General features: G+C 41.6%; 1 protein-coding gene across 5 annotated transcripts in view; it reads right to left on the minus strand.

The window, feature by feature from the left end:
• Positions 1-19,940, minus strand: part of PIGG (phosphatidylinositol glycan anchor biosynthesis class G) — a 98,888-nt gene that overhangs the window by 29,539 nt on the left and 49,409 nt on the right. For 3 of the 5 annotated variants that reach the window (XM_056323968.1, XM_056323969.1, XM_056323970.1), the window contains exon 12: positions 11,481-11,644. In XM_056323968.1, the coding sequence (XP_056179943.1) occupies positions 11,481-11,644 (164 nt within the window). Of the gene's footprint in view, positions 1-6,618; positions 9,093-11,480; positions 11,645-19,940 lie in introns of those variants that run through there. The other 2 variants (XR_008819353.1, XM_056323971.1) reach the window with 2 other exon arrangements.

The raw sequence follows: 19,940 nt of genomic DNA on the forward strand, positions 1-19,940 counted from the left end.
ACTGGAAAAACAACATGCACAAGGAAGACAGACAAGTGAGGAGTGAAGTGTGCAAGGGGGGAAACTGCATGCAAGGAGAAGCATGCGAGTGGAAGGAAATGCACGAGGCAAAGCACACGCAAGGGGCAAAGTGACAGAATGAGGCACGACATGAAGTAGAAGAAAAGCACTTCAGAGAGGCACAGCACATAAGACAGATGGAATGCAGCAGCAGCAAAACATGCAGAAGAATGCAAGCATTGGGGGGCTGGGCAAGCATAAGAGAGGGAACACACATGCAAGAGGAATAGCATTTAGAATTATTTAGGTTGGAAAAGACCCTTAAGATCAAGTCCAACCATTAACCTAACACTGCCAAGTCCACTGCTAAACCACATCCCTAAATGCCATGCCTACATGTCTTTTAAATACCTCCAGGGATGGTGAATGAACCACTTCCCTGGGCAGCCTTAATATATCTTACTTAATATATCTTCCAGTGAACAAATTATTCCTAATATCCAATCTAAAACTTCCCTGGCACAACTTGAGGTCATTTCCTCTTGTCCCCTCGTTTGCTACTTGGGAAAAGAGACCAACACCCACCTTGCTACAATCCCCTTTCAGGTAGCTGCATGTAGCAGTATGGTCCCCTTGAGCCTCCTTTTCTCCAAGCTAAACAACCCCAGCTCCCTCAGCTACTCATCATAAAACCTGTGCTCCAGACCAGCTTCATTGCCCTTCTTTGGGCAAGTAAAAGGCCCAAAACTGATCACAGTATTCAAGGTGCAGCCTCACCAGTGCCCAGTACAGGGGGGGTGATCACCTCCCTTGTCCTGCTGGTCATGCTATTTCTGATATAAGCGATCAGGATGCTGTAGGCCTTCTTGGCCACGCTGCTGCCTCATGTTCAGCCAGATATCAATCAACAACCCCAGGTCCTTTTCCGCCAGGCAGCTTTCCAGCCACACTTCCCCAAGCCTGTAGTGTTGTGTGGGGTTGTTATGACCCAAGTGCAGGACCCAGCACTTCTCCTTGTTGAACCTCATACAACTGGCCTTGGACCGTTGGTCCAACCTGTCTAGACTCCTCTATACAGCCTTCCAACCCTCAAGCAGATCAATACTGCTACTCAACTTGGTGTCATCTGCAAATTTACTGAGATGCACTTGATCCCCTCATTCAGATCACTGATAAGGATATGCAATAAGGGACAGGCAAAGCATATCAGAAAAAGGCAAAAAGACACAAAGAAAAAGGGTATCAAAGGAAGGGGAAGCCTCAGAGTAAAAAGGAATGGGGTGGTGTGGTGTACAACAATAGAGAGAGGGAAAAGAAACAAAGGGAGAGGATGACTGCAAGGTGGGGTAGGGGGGGAAGCCAGTGTTGGGGGTGAGGGGCTCAAGATGAGCTTGAAAGACAAGCGAAGTGCATCAGAGACTGGAAATGCCTGAAAGAGGGGAAATGCATATCTAAGAGGGAGGGAAAGCAGGTCAGAGTCAAGCAGAAAGCAGGGTATGGCTGGGGAGAGCTCTTTTTTTCCAGTTTTTCAGAGGTTTTTTTAAGTTTTTCAGAGGAAAAACTATACAGGTAGAAAGGACAGAGAGCAAGTGAGAAGGAGAAGGCACAAGTGAGAGACTGCAAGCTTAAGAGAAGGAAAGTGCATGGCAAGAAAGGAAAAGTCTGTCAGAGACAGGGAATCATACAAAGGAGAAAAAGCAAGATACAAAGATGCAAAGAGAATGAGGGAGGGAAGTGCAAAAGAATGAAAAGGCTTGTAAGAGACAGAAGGTGGGAGAAAGAAGGACACAAGTGAACGATTGAACATGCAGAGAAGGAAAGTGCAAACAATCTGAACTTCTAAGAATTTGAGTGTGTGAGAGAGATGGAAAAAGTGTGAGGCATGGGAAAGCACACCAAGGAGAAACTCTACAGAAGGGAAAGGAAGAGAGAAAAAGGAAAAGCAACAGACAGAAGGGCACGCAAGGCAGCAGGACAGCAAAAGTGCACAAAAGAAAAAAGCATGGAAAAGACAAAGCATATTCAAGTGAGAGAGAGAGAGCATGTGTGAGGAGAAGAGCACATGTAAGGGTGAGAAAGCACATGCGCAAGGAGGACAGTGCATGCATGAGAGGGGAAAGCATGGAGGGTGGCATGCCAGAGTGAGGGGGAATCATGCCTGAAGGGAACACACATAGGAGGAGACTGGCACACAAAAGAGATGGAAGTGTGCCAACAAGGGGAAGAGCACAAAGTAGAGGGAAGCAAGCAAGACAGAAACGCATGTGAGAGAAGGTGGAAGTGCATGCAAGAAGGGAAGAATTACATGAGAGAAGGTGGAAGCGTGTATGAGAGCGAGAGAAGTGTGTAGGAGAAGGTGGAGGTGCATGCAAGGAGGGGAGAAAGTGCAAACAAGGTAGGGAGAAAGCATGCATGAGAGAGAAAGCATGATAGGGAGAGGGAGAAAGTGATTGCAAGAGAGGGGAAAAGAATGATGGGGCATCATGAGGGAGGAAGTCTGAGGGAGGCAGCACATCAGGAGGAAAGTGCACAGGGAAGCACGAGACGGGGGAAGCATGCTTGCAAAGAGGCAGAAGTCTGAGAGGGACTGAAACTCATGGTGAGGGAGTGCATGAGAGTGGGGAAGCCCGTGAGAGAGAGGTAAGCACATGTAAGGAGGGGACGCATGTGCATGACGGGTGGGAAGCCCACACGAGAGGTGGGAAGAGCCTGCATCCAAAAGAAACTGGGAACATCCACACATGAGAGATCATGAAAGCCCAGGCATGAGAGACAGGGAAAGTGCACAAGGAGAGGAAGTGTCTGTGAGAGGGTGGGAAAGCAAGAGAGAGGAATTGCTTGGTGGGAGAGAAGGATCGCAAGAGGGAAACATGAGCAAAGGTGTAAGAACGCTGTGTAAAACCGCATTTGGGGTGCCCCAGTTTGCTTAGGACACCTCATGTGCATGAATAAATATTTACTTCTCTAATTCTATACTTTGCATCCTTGGCTCTCTCCTCAGTTGGCAGGGGTCAGTCGCAAATTTTTCTGACAAGACGGAAAATGCACAAGAGAAGGCAACTGGGAGAGGGAGAGAGCCAAAGCACATCAAAGAGGCGTAGAGTTTGTCCAAGAGAAAAGGGAAGCTTGAGTGGGGGGTGGTGAGGGTGATAACAAGAGAACGAGAGGGATGAGGAGAATACCAAGCATGGTAAAGAGAGAGATTATGAGGGACAGTGAGTCAGAGACAGAGGGGAAGCACACATGAAAGTGTAACTTCATTATATAGCAGCATCAGGCTTCACAATCCTTCCTCTACTAACAGCTGTGTGGACTAATCAAAGAAATCTTAAGATGTCAGTATCGACAAACCTAATCCTTTTCATCAAAATGTACTAAAATTCCTTTCATCGCACTGCAGAGTGCCTACAATTTTTGAAAATAGCATGCCACATGACCACTTGCTATCCTGCAATTCTGACACAAGTTAGCTTTCCTTTGTGGAGTTCTGTCCTGGTTTCAGCTGGGATAGAGTTAATTTTCTTCTTAGTAGTTAGTACAGTGCTGTGTTTGGGCTGTGATGGGAGAGCAATGCTGACAGCACACTGATGGGTTTAGCTGTTGCTGGGTGAGGTTTATACTCAGTCAAGGACTTTTCAGTTCCTTGGGCCCTGCCAGCCAGAGGGCTGGAGGGGCATGGGACATTGGGAGGGGACACAGCCAGGACAGGTGACCCAAGCTAGCCAAAGAGGTATTCCATACCATATGATGTCATGCTGAGTATATAAACTGGGAGGAGAAGAAGAAGGAAGGGGGAGACATCTGGCATTATGGCATTTGTCTTCCTGAGTAACCGTTCCACGTGCTGGAGCCCGGCTTCCCTGGGGATGGCTGAACGCCTGCCTGCCCATGGGAAGCAGCGAATGAATTCCTTGTTTTGCTTTGCTTGCATGCGCAGCCTTTGCTTTACCTATTAAATTGGTCTTATCTCAACCCTTGAGTTTTACATTCCTTTCCAATCCTCCTTCCCATCCCTCTGGGTGGCAGGGAGTGAGCAAGCGGCTGCGTGGTGCTTGGTTGCCTTCGGGATTAAACTATGACAAGTTACAACTGCCGTGGTCCACTAACAATAGGAAGGACTATCAGTTTACTTACAGACACATAACTTAACCAACCTTCCTGTCATTATTTTTTTCACATTTTCAGAGACTTTTCAAGTCTTTCTAGAATCCTCCTAATAGAGCCTGTCTAGACTGTCATTCTTTGAAAAAATTCCAGTTGCTTACCATTGGATCCCCAAATTTCTGCTTATAATTGATGCCTCTTAGGTTACCCATGCCCAATGTTGTTAAAGTTGATTCTCCTAAGAGACTCAATAAGTTTATGTGTGTATTGAATTTAATGAACTCTTCTGTGTAAGCAGGATTTGTAAATCCAGCCATGCAGGACTGCAGAAAAATACTGTCTCACAATGCAGAGGTTCCAAACAAGAATAAAGGTCAAATACTGTACCCTTTTGTACAGCAAAGTGATACTGCATACCTCCACTCTGAAGCTTGCAGCTCTACAGATACACTGGGTACTGGAAGGCTGTACAGTTAAATCAGCTACATGCTTTTGAGAATACTTCTGTAAGTCTGATGAACACCAAAACATCAAGAGGAGGAAGACAATGTAACCATAAACCCCTCAAATTAGAGCTTGGGCAGAAATAAAAAATAATTTTAGAAGTCTTTCCTTTCAATTCAAGATTACCCACAAACTGACAGACCACTTAAAAATTAAAAAGCGTATCTGGCATGCTTACTTTAAGTGGCCTCTACCTAAGCCAGCAGAGCTCTGTCAATGAGAACAGTCTCATAGCAATGGCAGCACACAGAATTAATAAGACCCTTTACAAGCTGTGTGGCCAACTCTGCAATGCATTTGGGCAGTTGCTAGCACACTGAAGCACAAGTTCTCCATTAGGGTCATCAGTCATTACTAGAAACACACCTCATGTTGGATATGCCAACTCTACCAAAACTTAGATAATTAATTTTTAAGTATTAGATCCCTTTAGGTGCTTACTTCTATCTACGCAAAGCAAAAATAACCTAACTCATCCCAAATCTGTGTATTTATAAATTCTGTGCACACAACTTTCCTTAATATTTACATAGAAATTATTTCAGCTCCTAAAACACAGCTGTAGAGCTGGTCCATGGAACAAGAGGATGACATTTATTTTGCAAATGGTTTTGAAGCAACTTGTCATTTGTTTACAACATAGAGACAACTGCAGGCTACCCTACTTTGCTGGATCACTTTTCACTAAGAAAATACTTTACAATACTATGAGCCATGGCTGCCTGAAGGCAACTTATAGGAAAAGTCAGCGTCTGACCAGCATGACAAATGAATGAGGATGTATCCATCACACAGCACTAATGATGTCTAACAGAAATCTCCAGCCATCACCACAATGACAGCACAGGTGAGTAAAATACTCTTCCAGCTTGTGGCAATAAAACCCCACTCTATTTTATCAAATCACTTCCAGATTTCCATGCACATCAGTGAACAAGTAGATACCCTCTTCTATACATTTTATTTATTATTTTATTTAAAGAATAAGACTGCTGGCAAACACCATAGATAACAAGTATTACCATGCGAACGCAGCAGCAGTATATTCTTAGTTGCAAACATTTTATTCAGCTTTAATTAAACTAAGGAAGAAAGAGTGAAGTGAAAGTAGAAGAAATAAAAACTACTTCTGTAAAATACTAAAGGGTTCAGGGAAAAATATTTGGATTGTTCTTTTGTCTCTACTACATTTTCTACCTGGGACTCAAAACAAAACAAACAAACAAAACAGATTAGAAACACTCACTGCACGTCTAGCTTATGTCAGAAAGAAAAAGGATTAATATATTAACATGGATTGTGAATAGGGCTGTCAATGTCTCAAACACTTTAGGTAGAAGATGGCAAAAGCTGATGTTGACTGCTGAAATTCCTTCAGCTAGCATGCCTTCCTAATTCTGTTTAGATCAGTATTATAGAAGAATTCACGGCAAAACTTAAGTTTGCTGTGCTGGCATTCTACATTAACAAAGTCACAGTGTAACATTAAAAGTTTTGCAACTATTAACACTGTCCTGTTGGGCATAACTTACATTTTCAATACCTGAAAGCCATTTGCTAACATGAGGTACTATTATAACTTTTGATCACTAACGAAGAAAACCCAATAAGAATGCAGCCTTCTAATGCTAGAACACATCCACCAATTCACCCTGACACTTGACTCATTAAAGCAACTAAAACACAGATTCCAACGTGCAAGTAATCTGAAAACTATCACGATGCCTAGCTCAAGGGTGGTAATTACACAACACTGTGAGCATCACCCACATGACAATTTTCTTTGGGTAGGAGCTTGAAAACTGAATCCATCTGGAGTGTATTGCACAGTGAGGTCATGTAATATAGGTCAGATTATCCAAGAACATGGCCCTTTTCACGGTCATAAGCATCCCAAAAATCCAAAGTTCTACTTCAGGTCAGAGCAACACAGTGGTCACTGTAAAAACTACCCTTTACATGAATCAGGTGCTCTCTGGAATTCATGGAGATCACACACTGAATACTTGGTTAAGTTCAGGCATCAGTTTAATCAGTACTCCATGTCTCAAAAACAGTTTCAAGAGTTATTGCACAGTTTCCATGGAGACTGAAGCAAAAAAGTTCTTTCTATTTCTGTCTGTGAAAATCCCGACACATTTAAACTGCCAAGTTTGTTAGGAGAGCCTGAAGGACTAAAAGTGGTGATAATATCCATGTTACTGTCTGTCACATGCCACTTAATTATTTTAGAAACATATTTACCTTTCCCTATGAGGAGAATATTTCATAGTTCCGTGTGTTTGATCAGATGGAAGGAAGTTGTTTAAGGAGTTCCAACTACACTTCTACAGCGCATGTATTATTTCAAAACCTCCTGATCTTCTATTCCACCATACCATACTGGCCAAAGATATATGGGCTACACATATCTAATGTACTTTCACCTCACAACGCTTTTAACACCGTCTCCCATAACATCCTCACAGGCAAATTGAAGCAGCCCAGGCTAGGACAGTGGACGGTGAGGTGGGCTGAAAACAGCTCACATGCTGGGCTCACAGGGTTGTGACCTGGAGGCCAGCCACGAAGGATCAACCCCAGGGCTTGACACTGGGATCGATACTGTCTGGCATCTTCATCAATGACCTGGACAATGGGGCACAGTGCCCCCTCGGCAAGTCTGCACACAACACAAATCTGGGAGGAGTGGCTGATCCAGTAGGTGGGTCTGCTGCCATCCAGAGGCACCTCAACAGGCTGGAGGAATAGGCTGTCAAGAAGTTCAACAAAGGGCGATTTCAAATCCTGTAGCTGGGGAATAATAAACCCATGCACCAGGACAGGCTTGGGGCTGACCATCTGGAAAACAGCTTGGCAGAGAAGGACATAGATTGTTCCTGGTGGATAACAAGTTGAACACAAGTAAGTAATGTTCCCTTGAGTGAACCCAGGGCCGTAGGGGAAAAAGCAGAGCCAGAAGGCTGAATAAGGTGATTTGGGGTTCTGGATCCAGTTCTGGGCTGGAGATCACAGTTCAGATCACATCTGGGGTTCTGGATCCAGTTCTGGGCCCCCCAGTACAAGACAGACATGGGTGTACTGGAGTGAGTCTACTGAAAGGTCACAAGGATGATGAAGGGATCAGAGCATCCAATATGAGAGGCTGGGAAATCTGGGACTGTTTAGCCTTAAGTAGAGAAGGATCAGCAGGGATCTTGCTGATATGCATAATATCTGATGGGCAGAAGTAAAGAAGATGTACCCAGGCTTTTCTTTGTGGTGCCCACTGAAAGGAGGAAAGGCAATGGACACAAACTAAAATATGACAAATTCCCCTTAAACATCAGAAAAAAACCTGTTTTACTGCAAGGGTTGTCATACAGTGGAAAAGGTTGCTCAAGGAGACTGTGGAGACACTCAAATACCAACCTGACACGGCACTGAGGAACCTGCTGTGGTTGACCCTCTTCGGGGCAGGAGGGTTGGACTCCAGACTCAAGTATTCTGTGATTTCACAGAAGTACAGAGAGAGGGAAGGGTGTGCAGGTTTACTTGCCCTTAGGAAGTTATGCCTCAGCGGAGTTCAGCTTCTGGGAACTCCAGCAAGAAGCTCTCTCTGTTAAGCCAACCCAACTGATGCAGCTATAAATGACATGGGCTCTGCTAAGTGGCTGGAATAAACAAAGACAAGTTAGCACTGAAGTCAGGCTTCCATGTCCAGGTCAACTTCCTCAGATGCTTCACCTCTAAAACAGCCGCAGTATGCTAGGAACTTTGCTCTGAATGGTACTCCTGAGCAGTTCTGGGCACATCCATTCAGCTAAGACTGTACCAGGATGGGTCAGGAATCCTGAGGGCATCCTTTAGTAATCTAACAGGACCCACTCAGCATACTCCAAATAAACAGGGCAGCTGGATTCTTTCAGAACTTCCCATCTAGTGGAAGCAGGGAAAGGATCTTCATCTTGCACTCAGAACCATATAAAAAAAGGAAAGTGTTTGACTCTGACGAAGGCACATTGCTTATAAAAGTTAGTAGGAAGCCTTTCTAAAGAACATTCTAAAGCATCCAGCAGTTTTTTAAAAAAGCTCAGTCTCCCATACATTTAAGAAAACACATGAAGCAGCTGGACCTCTGCCTTCTGCAGTTTCGGCTTTGGCTCCAAGGAATAACAATGAAGTAATGAGACAACCATCCTGCCAGCAACAGCAAAACACAAAACTAAAATAAAAAGCATATAGACCAAGTTCTGAGCACCATAACATACCAATTTAAACGAGTCCCAGCAGCTACAGAGATTCCAGTCCAGAGTTATGCACTGTTTCACAGAGGAAACAACCTTACCAGTTGACCCAAGTGAACCTTAAAATGGCTACAGACACAAGCTGCTTGATGGAATCTACTTACATAAGTGATGTGGGTATTACAGGTCACAGCTACCCACTTGAGAGCAGTTTAAACCAGCACTGTACCTGGCAACACTACTAGCTGAGCTTTTAATCTGCAAAAATTCAACCAAGAAAACATCAGAACAACCACCAACACTGCTACAGAGGCACATTATTTGAAACAATACTAAACAAGTACAGATCCTCAAAGGTTTTGTTACAGAAATTATTATTTTGTTAGAAGAGCTTTCAAAAACCATGCTATATGGTATTATTTTCTCTTCATTGTATGTTAGTGTTCATCACAGTCTGCAGTCTAGGGTGTAAACAACATTTGAACTTCAGCTATTTTAAACACATTACGGGTAGTCTTACTCTTTTCCTCTCCCTCCCCAGACAATGGCACTGAGGTGATTTACTGTACTGTGCTCAGAGTCCTCCAAGCACTAGCAAAAACCTCCATTTCCGAAGCACCTACAGTGTAATAATGAAGAATGGAAAGTGGGACTCACAAAAGAGAAAAACAACACAGGAACATGGATGTGACCAATGAAACTGTCTAGCACTATTTTAAAGAAAGCATGGCAGAGTTATAAATTAATTGGAAAAAACAGTAGATTAACAGAATGTAAGTAATACCTAGGGTCATGGGTCACATATTTACCAGAAGACAAGCGGTGGGGCTTTCTATATGTACATAACTCTTTTTAAAGAAAGTTGAAAGAATGGAGAAAACTTGAAGAGCTTGGATCCTAGGAAGATGTATTGATGGAGCAAAGCAGTGACTAAAGCTAAACTGAGGAGCATTAGAAAAAGTTAAAAATGAGTTTGGTGTCAAGTCACCAGGTAGTAAAGAAAATTCAGGAAAGGGGTTGATGTGGTCATACAGATCCAGACATCTATAATTAAGAGTATTCTACATGTACTCCTCCTAAAGCAAAAAAACATAATATCAGAATGAACAAAGGAAAGGCTGGGTTTCAGAGGTATTACACATAAAGACCAGTACTTAGACAGCATCAATCTATATAAGACCAAAGATGACTTCAAGGTAGCTGGCCTCAGACTAGGAGGTAATGTTCTGCAGTGAGTCTCAGTCTGCACTAAGGAGTGCATTACTAGGCCAATACAATGGCCCAGCACAGGGCTCCGTAATTGCACTGCAACAAAGTAGAGAGAGCTAGACATCTTTAGAAAGCAGTATGGCAGACAGGCAAATCTGTGACTAAGGTGAATAATAACACTACCTGTTAAAGGTGCCTCTTAATACAGAGCAATGGACACAATGACTGTGCAGGAATTTAGGCTGTTTGAACCAGGAAGGGCCTGTTTAAAGCCTCCACTAGCCTATGCAGCTTGGACAGCTGGGGATCCCATCTCCTCACACCTCTGATGAACACACATGTGCCAACAGAAGTTCATGGTGTAGGTATAGCCCAGAACAAACAAGGGAAAGAAGAGAGAAGCCAGAAAACAAAAAGCACTAACAAGATGAGACCAGATGACACTCTGTAGATAAAGGAAAGTCAGAGGTTTACAGAGGATGACAATGCATAAGGCGGAGTTGTGATAAACTAAATACTGTCCAAAATCCCACCTGCCAAGCCGGCTGCAACATTTTGATCCCCATTAAAAAAAAAAAAAAAGTACATTTGAATTCCACAGATAACAGTGAAAAGATTCTGTGACAGTAAAAATTTAGTCACTGTCGAATATTATTTCTGTGAAAATCTATCAAGTCTTTGCATTTGTGCATTGATATTACAATATATGGAATTTACAGCTCCTCTATTTTAACATATGGCATCTCTTGGTTTGAATGCCCTGGATGGTGAGTTAAATGCAATACTGGAGAGTCCAGTTGGATTTTACATGCACGCTGTAAGTTACATGAGCGTTTTCCAAATATGTCTTCTTAAAATTCCAAATGCACTAGTTCATTTTACATTAGCCCTTCCACTACACAAGATACCCAAAAGTACAAATATTTTAGCTACAAATGACTGCAATAACCAGTAACATACAATATTTTTTTTTTATAATGCTGTATGTCACTATGTCAAACAAGGACAAATATTCAAAGAACTACATGTTAGTTGAGTTTGAATTCTATTCTATTACTTTAAAAAGTCTTTGTCAGGTCTCATACTTAATAGGTTCCAAGAAGAATGTTTTTAGGCAGCACATGCTGTTACAAAACCATAATAAAATTTTACGTAATTTAGCACAGCAAACTGAGAACTCATTCAGAAACAAAATTAGTAAAATATACATGTATATTCCCAGTGCAAAACTCCTGCAGAGAAAATGAAACTGGAAGAGTGAGATGACACAAATGCATACCAAAAAAACCCCACATGCATTTTATTATTGGAAAACTAACTTCCAAGGCAAAAATTTATGTGAATGAAACTATTTGTTTGAAAAGGTATACACTATCTGAATGGTATTCATATCTGCAATACATAGAGGAGTGTTACTTTAGTTCAAGACGTGATTACCTGTTAACTTCAGAACTCAAGTAGCACAGCAGATGAATGGCCCAAAGCAAAGGTCCTGTGTATGTTGCAAATGCTGTAAGGAAGATAGCTGGTATCTCCACATAGCTTTCAAGTCCCACAAACCCTGCAGAAATATCCACAGTGGCGATGCCATTTGAATTCCCCTGAAAGCAGGAATAAAAAAAGTAAATATTCTAGTATCTTGAAAGAAACATTTAGGATACATTAGAATAATATTAATTATTGTACCAGTTAAATACTTACCTTTCAAGCTACCTCACAGTACAGCCATATTCTTTACATGGGAATTTCAGTAAAGTACCTTACCAAACAACAGCTTTTATATAGGATTTACAGACTAACAAAGGCATAAACAACATATTTCACTTGTCTTATTTTGTCTGCAAATGAACATGCCTGTTTAATAAATTACATCCAAAACCCAGTTTAAAGCAAGTAGCTACACCTGCTGATTTTTCAGTCACAGTAATGAAAATGCATTTTTCATCATGCACAATTCAAACCCAAGATTTTAGGCTTGTTGCCTAAAATGACACCAGGAAATAAAGATTTCTTGCCCTTAGAGACAATCGGGCTCTAATTTAGAGCTGTAGTGGAACCCTACACCACCCACCTGCCTGTCCCATGACACAAGTTGCTGCATGTAACCAGATTAAAACAAGCAAATTCAGAGACATTTCTGCAAGTATCTATACCACAATAGACTGCATTGAAATAGACCAGAAGTCAGCCTAGACAGCCTGAATCATCAATAAGAGGCATTTAAAACCTAGAAAAACACAAGGAACATACAGCAATGAAAGTATTGAGCTGTCCAAGCCTTGTATGTTTTATCTAGTTTTCTTTTTCAGTGACTAAGACCACTAAATAACAAAGGATAATATAAAACTAAAGGAAGTGTTTTCCACTGAAAATGCCCAAGTATTTAATTTCACTGAAATACCTAAAGCACCAAATACACCCCATGATTAAGGCAGAATATTTTTTAGCTTAGCAGGTCACAGGCAGGCTTCCTCAGACGAGTGCAAAAGCTCTCAGATATACCATATCTGGAGATGCCGATCAGTTTCTACAGCGCTGGTATTCTAACAGCTATCAAATTCTTCTTTCCCCCCTGCAGAATCCCAGAACAATGCAAATGTAAGGGTTGTCACCACAGATAGACTCAGACCCAGTCCCAGCAGAGCCTATGAGGAGTGTGGCTCCCCCCTTCCCTCTGACCTGATCTCCTCTCACCTTAGTGACTGCAGTCTTCTTGAACCGCAGAAGTTACCCCAGCAAGGAAGTACTGTCATCAAAACACATCTGAGTTGCCCATGAAATCCAGAGCATACAAGGAAGCACAAAAAACCAGGTAGCTTTTTCAGGTACATAAGTAACTAGGCACGAGGGACAGCAAAAACCACGCTCCTGAGACAGCCCTAAAATCTAAGGAGAAAAAAAGCCGTCCCTGCTGACAGAACCATTCAGAGCTCCTCATCAGTAGTCAGTGTCCCGATGAATCCTACCATGAAGATATCCCCAGAATGTAAGGGCAGCCTGAAGCTGTAAGAGGGCAGTAAGGTATGGATTTTACCAAGACATCATACAGCAGAAAAAAATTTTTGACTTATGACTGTCAGTCCTTCACACTTTGACCTTCACCACGCACCACTGTAGTAAATTACTGTTACATTACACCAGTGTAATAAGTTATTGTTATGCATTTAGCATAATGTAGAGCAATGATAGGAGCAGAGCAAATCATAACTAAGGACCAGCAGCTAAAGAAAAAGCATTATCTGCGCCCTAGAACCTGTAAGACGAGACTGGAAAAGAAAGCTGTAAAACAAGTCTCCTCCTCAAGTTTAAGGGGTATAGACTGAGGACATGGCAGGAGCAGAGTGGTCAAGTGCAGCACTTTGAGAGCAGGACAGGGTGCTGCTCCTCAACATGCAAGAGTTTGACAGGGACAGGTGAAGAAAGAAGCTGGTCTCTTTTCCCCCAGTCCCTGTCTACAGCAGCAGGTCTTTTCCCTACCACACCTGCCTAGTTTCTCTCTCCTCCTTCTCCTCTGTATGATGTGTGCACAGTAGAAAACCTGAGACATCAGGGAGTCCTGCTCCTCTCATGAAGAGCTGAAAGATTTCTTCATGCTGTTTGCTCCATCTGCACATACACATGGCTGATGCTTGGCACCTCTGGGCAACTCCCCACCCCGATGCATGTAAGAAGGAGCAAGAACAAAGGCAGCACCTGGGAGTGCACGTCACTGTCCTGCACAACAGGGAAAAAAGATGCACTGTCCTCTGAATGGTAGTGAGAACAGAGAAAGCAACCAGGAGGAAGGAACAGTGCCTTCCACCTTCTCCTCGCCTCCCTGTGGCTCCTTTCACTCTGGGCTCACTCCTCCTATCTTTGACTGTTTAAAGCAGGGGTCCTCAAACTACAGCCCACGGGCTGGGTACAGCCCCCCAGGGTCCTCAATCCGGCCCCCGGTATTTACAGACCCCCCTGCCCCCCCCGCCGGCGGCTGGGGGGGAAACCAAGCAGCCGCAGATGGCTGCCTGCCACTGCATCCGCGCCGGCCCCTGGTTAAAAAGTGTGAGGGCCCCTGCTGTGAAGTGATGCACCTGTAGAACAAGGAGAGCAAGGACACACACACTTCCAGCTGTGACCATACTGCATGTTAAGTGTCCAAACACCCCACTTTCACCAGGAATCTCCTAAGCCTCATGGATGGCTTCACAGCTACTATGAAGAGCTCTGCTAAGCAGTAAGAAGCATTTTTTTCTTCACATTAGATATCTTTCTTCAAGACTAATTCATATATTTGAATGAATTTTTGTAGCTTGTAACTTTTAATACACCACACAAGACATAAATAACTGGCAATTCAGACTGTCTGCTTTTATTTTAAAATATGACTCAAGTATTTCAAATAGTGCAATAGCTTATCATAGGCAGAAAGACAATGCACAATTGCATAAAAGCATTCCATGATAATGTCATGATCCAGATCCACGAAGCACAAACATATATATATAGTGTTCACTAGTTAAGAGAAACTACCAGCATATCTGCTACAGTAAGAGAATCCCTCCACAGATAGTAATGAAAACAATCTAAAATGCTCTTCAAAGCTGCAATGATACTTCTGAAAACTTTTCAGATACCACATCACTCAGTGAGTATGAGCTATTACCTGCAGTATCTCAATGACTCTCACTAAACTGAGAAGTACAGATGTGCAGGACAAAACTGACATGCTTCTGGTCTGTTTCATGACTGATTAAATACTGCAGACTGTTACTGCACTCTGTTAGTGCACTTTCACTGAGCTCGTCACATAATTGTATGCCTCTCTAGTAACTGGAATTCTATAAATAAGTGTAGCAGGAGGGATTTATTTTAACTATTTGAGGCAAATTATTTAACGTGAAAAAATGAAGTTACTGGAAAAGATTGGCCAGAAAGGTTCTGCTCTCTTCACCCCTGGAGGTTTCAAGACCCTGAGCAACCTGGTTTTACCTCACAGCTAACACTGCTCTGAGATCAGGGTTGAACTCTGGGCCTTTTGAGGTCCTTTCCAATGTAAATTATCCCTCAATGCTTTGAAATCATAACAAGAGAAATCTATAAGCCACTTTAAAATGTCACTCAGTCCATCTCTCTATGTGAAGGGAAGATGAACTAGATATTAATGATTCTAATGTACAAACCTATTCTGTTCTCCTCCAGTGATAAAAAATACCAGAAAACACAAGCAAGTCTTAAAGGTTTTGAGACTGTATTTTCTTTCTCTTCTTCTGCAGATATACTGCTGTAAAGATGGGAACAAAAAACCACAAGGCTAATAAATAAATACATGGGATTTTTGTTTATTGATGAGCTTTCACCCAAGGTAACTAAAATATTTTAAGAAATATTTACAGCAACAATCTTTTTAGAAGCTGCTACAGTTAAGAGAAACAACCAAGATATTTATTTCTAGTCTTACGGCACCTGAAGGGCAGGTAGCAATGATAAAAATATAGTATACTTCTGGGAAGTGATTGATGAGTTATGAGATGTATACAACTCAGAACTTAGGAGAAAACAATCAATCATTCCAGCTTGTTGGAAAATTCATCAAGAGGTTCTCAAGCTTCAGATAATACCCTGACAATAAGTAGCATTCTGACTAAATGTATTACTTTTTATCTGTTTAACAATATTGGAGTATTTTTAACTTTCCTTCTCTTCACAGATTTACACAAAGCAATAAATGAAGGAAAGATCCTAACTACTAAAACAAGACAGAAAAATAAAGTGTTTTTAACTAGCTCCACATAAGTAACACAGGACTTTATCCAGCCAAGCTCTGAAAACCTCCAAGCATGAAGACTGCACAACCTGTGTGAGCAACTTTTTCCACTGCTTACTAATCACAAAAATCTTGCTGAACAGCTGGAAAAATTAGTTAATGTGTAGTCTTCCCACATAAGTTACAACTGTTTAATAAATTTGCGTTTAAGTTCACATTGTCAGAGAGCAGCAATGGCCAACTGGTTCTGCAAGGGAATGTAAGCTGGGAAACGCGCATGAAAACAAGGCAGGTGAGGGCAGTAAATCAGGAGGATTGGGAATGCTCAGTGGCATATCCAGGTCAGGATTGGATCCAGAGATAGTGATCAGGGCCAGATGCTGTCAAGGGATCACACAGCAAGTGTGTAGTACTGAGGCAGGTCCAAGATTAGACCAGGAAGCTCAGCTGCCAGGTCCTAGTCCAGATCAGGATCAAGAAGGTACCAGACAGGCACAGACATACCTGCTTGCACAGCTGTGACACAGCACAGGCAGTATTGCACTGGATTAAAAGCAGCCCCCCGAGGAAAGTAGGGCAGGCCCTTCCTTCTAGCTTTTCTCCCAACAACTCCTCTCAATGAAGGAGACGACCTTGAACCCCACTAAAATAAACTCCTAGACAGGAGATGCACTCGGGGCCTTGGCCCAGGTGAAGTGTATAATGCAAAACCAAGTGTAAGTTCAAGGCATTCTTTTTTTTCAAACCATACCTAATGTGGGGGCTTGGGGCTTTTTTTCTACTTCAGATCAAAATATTAGCTTCCACACCCAGGCGCTTCATTCTTCCCCGCAACTTTCAACTATACCAAACGATTAATGGAAAATGGTATCTCTTTCTATGAGCCTTGCTTACTCTGTACACTTAGGATTTTCAGTTATACTTCCATAAAGTCTTTAAGGATGCTACAGTATTTTTTTGAAAGAACACTGTCTCATTCATTAAATATGCTATCCTGAACAAGGCTATTTTTACTCACAATCATATTGAAAAGGCCATCACTTATATTCCACACTTAGCAAGACAGAGTTACTGCTTTTGTCATTACGTACCCTACCAAGATTTAATAAAGGCTCAGCAACATGGGCAAGAAGTCTCATTCTCCTCATAATCACACCAGAACAAGTGCAAAAAGTAGTTCTCCAAATCTCTCTCCTATTTCCAGATGGAAGGATTGTATATTTAGTTTATAGTTCTCTTCTGCTTCATTTAGCTAGCACAGTTTAAATTTAGTATCCAATCTGATCTACATCAACAATTAATTTCAGTGTTTTTCAATTTCTGTATTTCAACCATAAACCTGCTATCATTTTTGCACGCTACATTAGATCTTTATGCTTGTCTGGAAATTAAAAACCTAGAAGCACTCCAAGCTCAGCCAGTTTAATAGTAGTAGCTCTAGTAAACACGGAACTTGAGGAAAGTAAGTCAGGGAAGACATGTAAATCTATGCCAGCAGTGAACATCATGCCTAATAATACAGTGCTTCTTTCACATCTCTGCCCTAGCATTCAAGCATAGATATCGTTCACTCCAGAGGTAGTAAACGAATGACTAGCTGGTACCAAGGCAGGCTGAACAGAGGTCCATACTGAAGTTAAGAACTTGACAGACTTCTCCAGCAGACACAACACAGTTGTACTTCCTTAATACTTACCCAGTATTTGAGAATAAATGATACATAATCTGTCTGAAATACAACCTTTCCTGAGTCAGTGAATGTAAGACCTCAGTATTAATGGTCATGGCCAACACAGGTAGCTGCTAAACCTGGGACACCTGCAGTTTACTCAGTAAGAACAGTGTATCTTCATTGGAAGACATGGAAGGAGGGAATCTGAAAGCTGTCAACCAAGCAAAGACCTTCCTGGTTTTTAAAGGAAAAAAGATGAAATGGTTTATTCAAACAATTAAAATCTGTTTAATAAACCGGAGAGCTACATCATGAAAACTAGGGGTACTTTCAGAGTTCTGCCTTCTATCACTCAGGTAAGGAAGAGCTGGAAAACGTGCATAACCACACAAAATCATCTATGGTTTCTGCTAAGGTTACTCATCTACAGTACTCTTGACATACACATAAATGTTTAAAGTTTGAGTGCCCGCATCTGTCACAAAAGGTACGAGTGACCAGGGGAACCTGCATTGCCATACAACACACCTGAAGGGGAAGTTACCTCTACGTGTTTGAGAGAGGTGGTCCCAGTGCAGGGGTCAGGGCTAGATCTTTTCCAAATCAGGTATATAAAATGGCATAGAAATGGGTGAGGGTTCATCTGTTGTGTATCTAGTATCAATCCTGCATCTATAGTTCAGTGATTGCCAGTTAATCAAGTGCCTTTAATATATGACTCCCAGTTTGTTATGTGCCACTAATAAATCAGTAAAACACTTGGGTCCTGATTTTAAGCTACACAAACTGAGCAGTTTTTCCTTTGCAACAAGTCATTCATGCTTTAGACTCTGAACTCAAATGAAAGGGAAGGAGAAACTTAAATATAAAAAAAAAAAAAAAAACAGCAAATGAAGAAATGGGTTTTGTAGGTTGTCAGGTTTGTAACTTTCCCTGGTAGTGCAGATCAGAATGCTAAACTGAGCAAAATTAAATACAAAGAGCATAATTAAGCATAATTTCTGGCAGAAGTTTCTTCCATCCTTGGATGTACAGTCCCAGACAGGAAAACCTATTCTCAGAACAAACTGGGAGAGTTACCCATTGAAGAGAGAGCATTAATTAGATTTTGAGGGACCTTTGTAGCTTCTGTAATTTTATCAGTTATCAGATTGACCATTCTGGTTTTTCTACATTAATATTTGGCACATCAGATGATTGCTTTCAATTGTGAAGGGCAAAAAATCCCCCTGACTCTTTGCCTTATATGATTAAATCTGTTCCTTTCAATACCTGCAGAACAATTTTTTCATCAGAGAATAAAACAACAAAGCTAGTATCTGAAGAGTGGTGTTTTGGTCAAACTCTTAATCTCCATCCTAGAGAGGGCTTCTAATGTAAATTTACTTACAGCATGTTTAAAAAGAGAACTGAAAACTTGTTCTCTGTGGAGTGGGGGGTGGAAGCAAATTCCATCTGTCTTGACTCTTAAAAACACTTTTTCCTTTAGCAGAATTGACTTCTCTATTTTTGAAACATCTCTAGGATGTTTTGAAAATAGAAAAAAATAGAGAAATGGAGATACATAGGAAAAAAATAGAGAAAAGAGAGACACAAGCTACAACCAAAACTGTTCTTTCTAAAATCCCTTGTGTTCTATTTTAAGTCATTCGTCATTTTATTCTGTCTTGGACACACTGAATAGGCATACACCTTGCTTTTCCAAGTAGATAGTCAAAATAATTCGTAGAAGACTGTTCAAGTTCTTCTGAAATTGATACATATTTTTAAAGGGCCCTGTGTTAAAGACAGAAAGAATTTCAGAAGAATCTGTTCAAAGCTGGAGTTTACAGACATGTGATGAGACACAAAAAGGCAGCTCCTTATCTGGATCCGCAACATTTCATATCTCAGACTTAATAATAAACCAGCATGGAAAACAAGGGGCAGAGGGGAATCTTTGGTCTGCTTATACTAGAAGTTTTGATAAGTAACTATCATCCTTCGTTCTCCGGATCTTAGAGTGACAGAAGATACAAAGACCAATCAAGTAATCTAGCTCACAATGAGGCAATGGAGAATTTTTCCTTTCCGAACTTTGGATGCTGTGATTCAACAGCATGTCTGTGCAAGAGACTACCTTGTCAGAGCTAATTTTTAAAATATCCTCAAGATTGCTGAAATCTGTATCATGCTGGAAGTTATTATTTCCAAAGGAAACCCATCTAGAAGAAATGTCACATTTGCCAGCAGTGTGATGAGGCCTGGGTGGATGCTCTGAAAACACAAGATACCCAATAGCACTATGTGCAGCCAGTTAAAATGGAAATCACTTTCAGTCTTCTAAAAAGCAAAAAAATCCTCAACTGCATTTCTATCTTCCCACTAACTCTGGTAATAAAACCACTAAAAAAAACCCAACATGTGTGATCTAACTGTTAACTGTTGCTGGTCTTGAATACAGTTTTATTGGTATAGAAAAAAAGACGTTGGCATTACATAG

This window comes from Falco biarmicus, chromosome Z (assembly GCF_023638135.1).
Source record: "Falco biarmicus isolate bFalBia1 chromosome Z, bFalBia1.pri, whole genome shotgun sequence".
Classification (NCBI taxonomy): domain Eukaryota; kingdom Metazoa; phylum Chordata; class Aves; order Falconiformes; family Falconidae; genus Falco; species Falco biarmicus.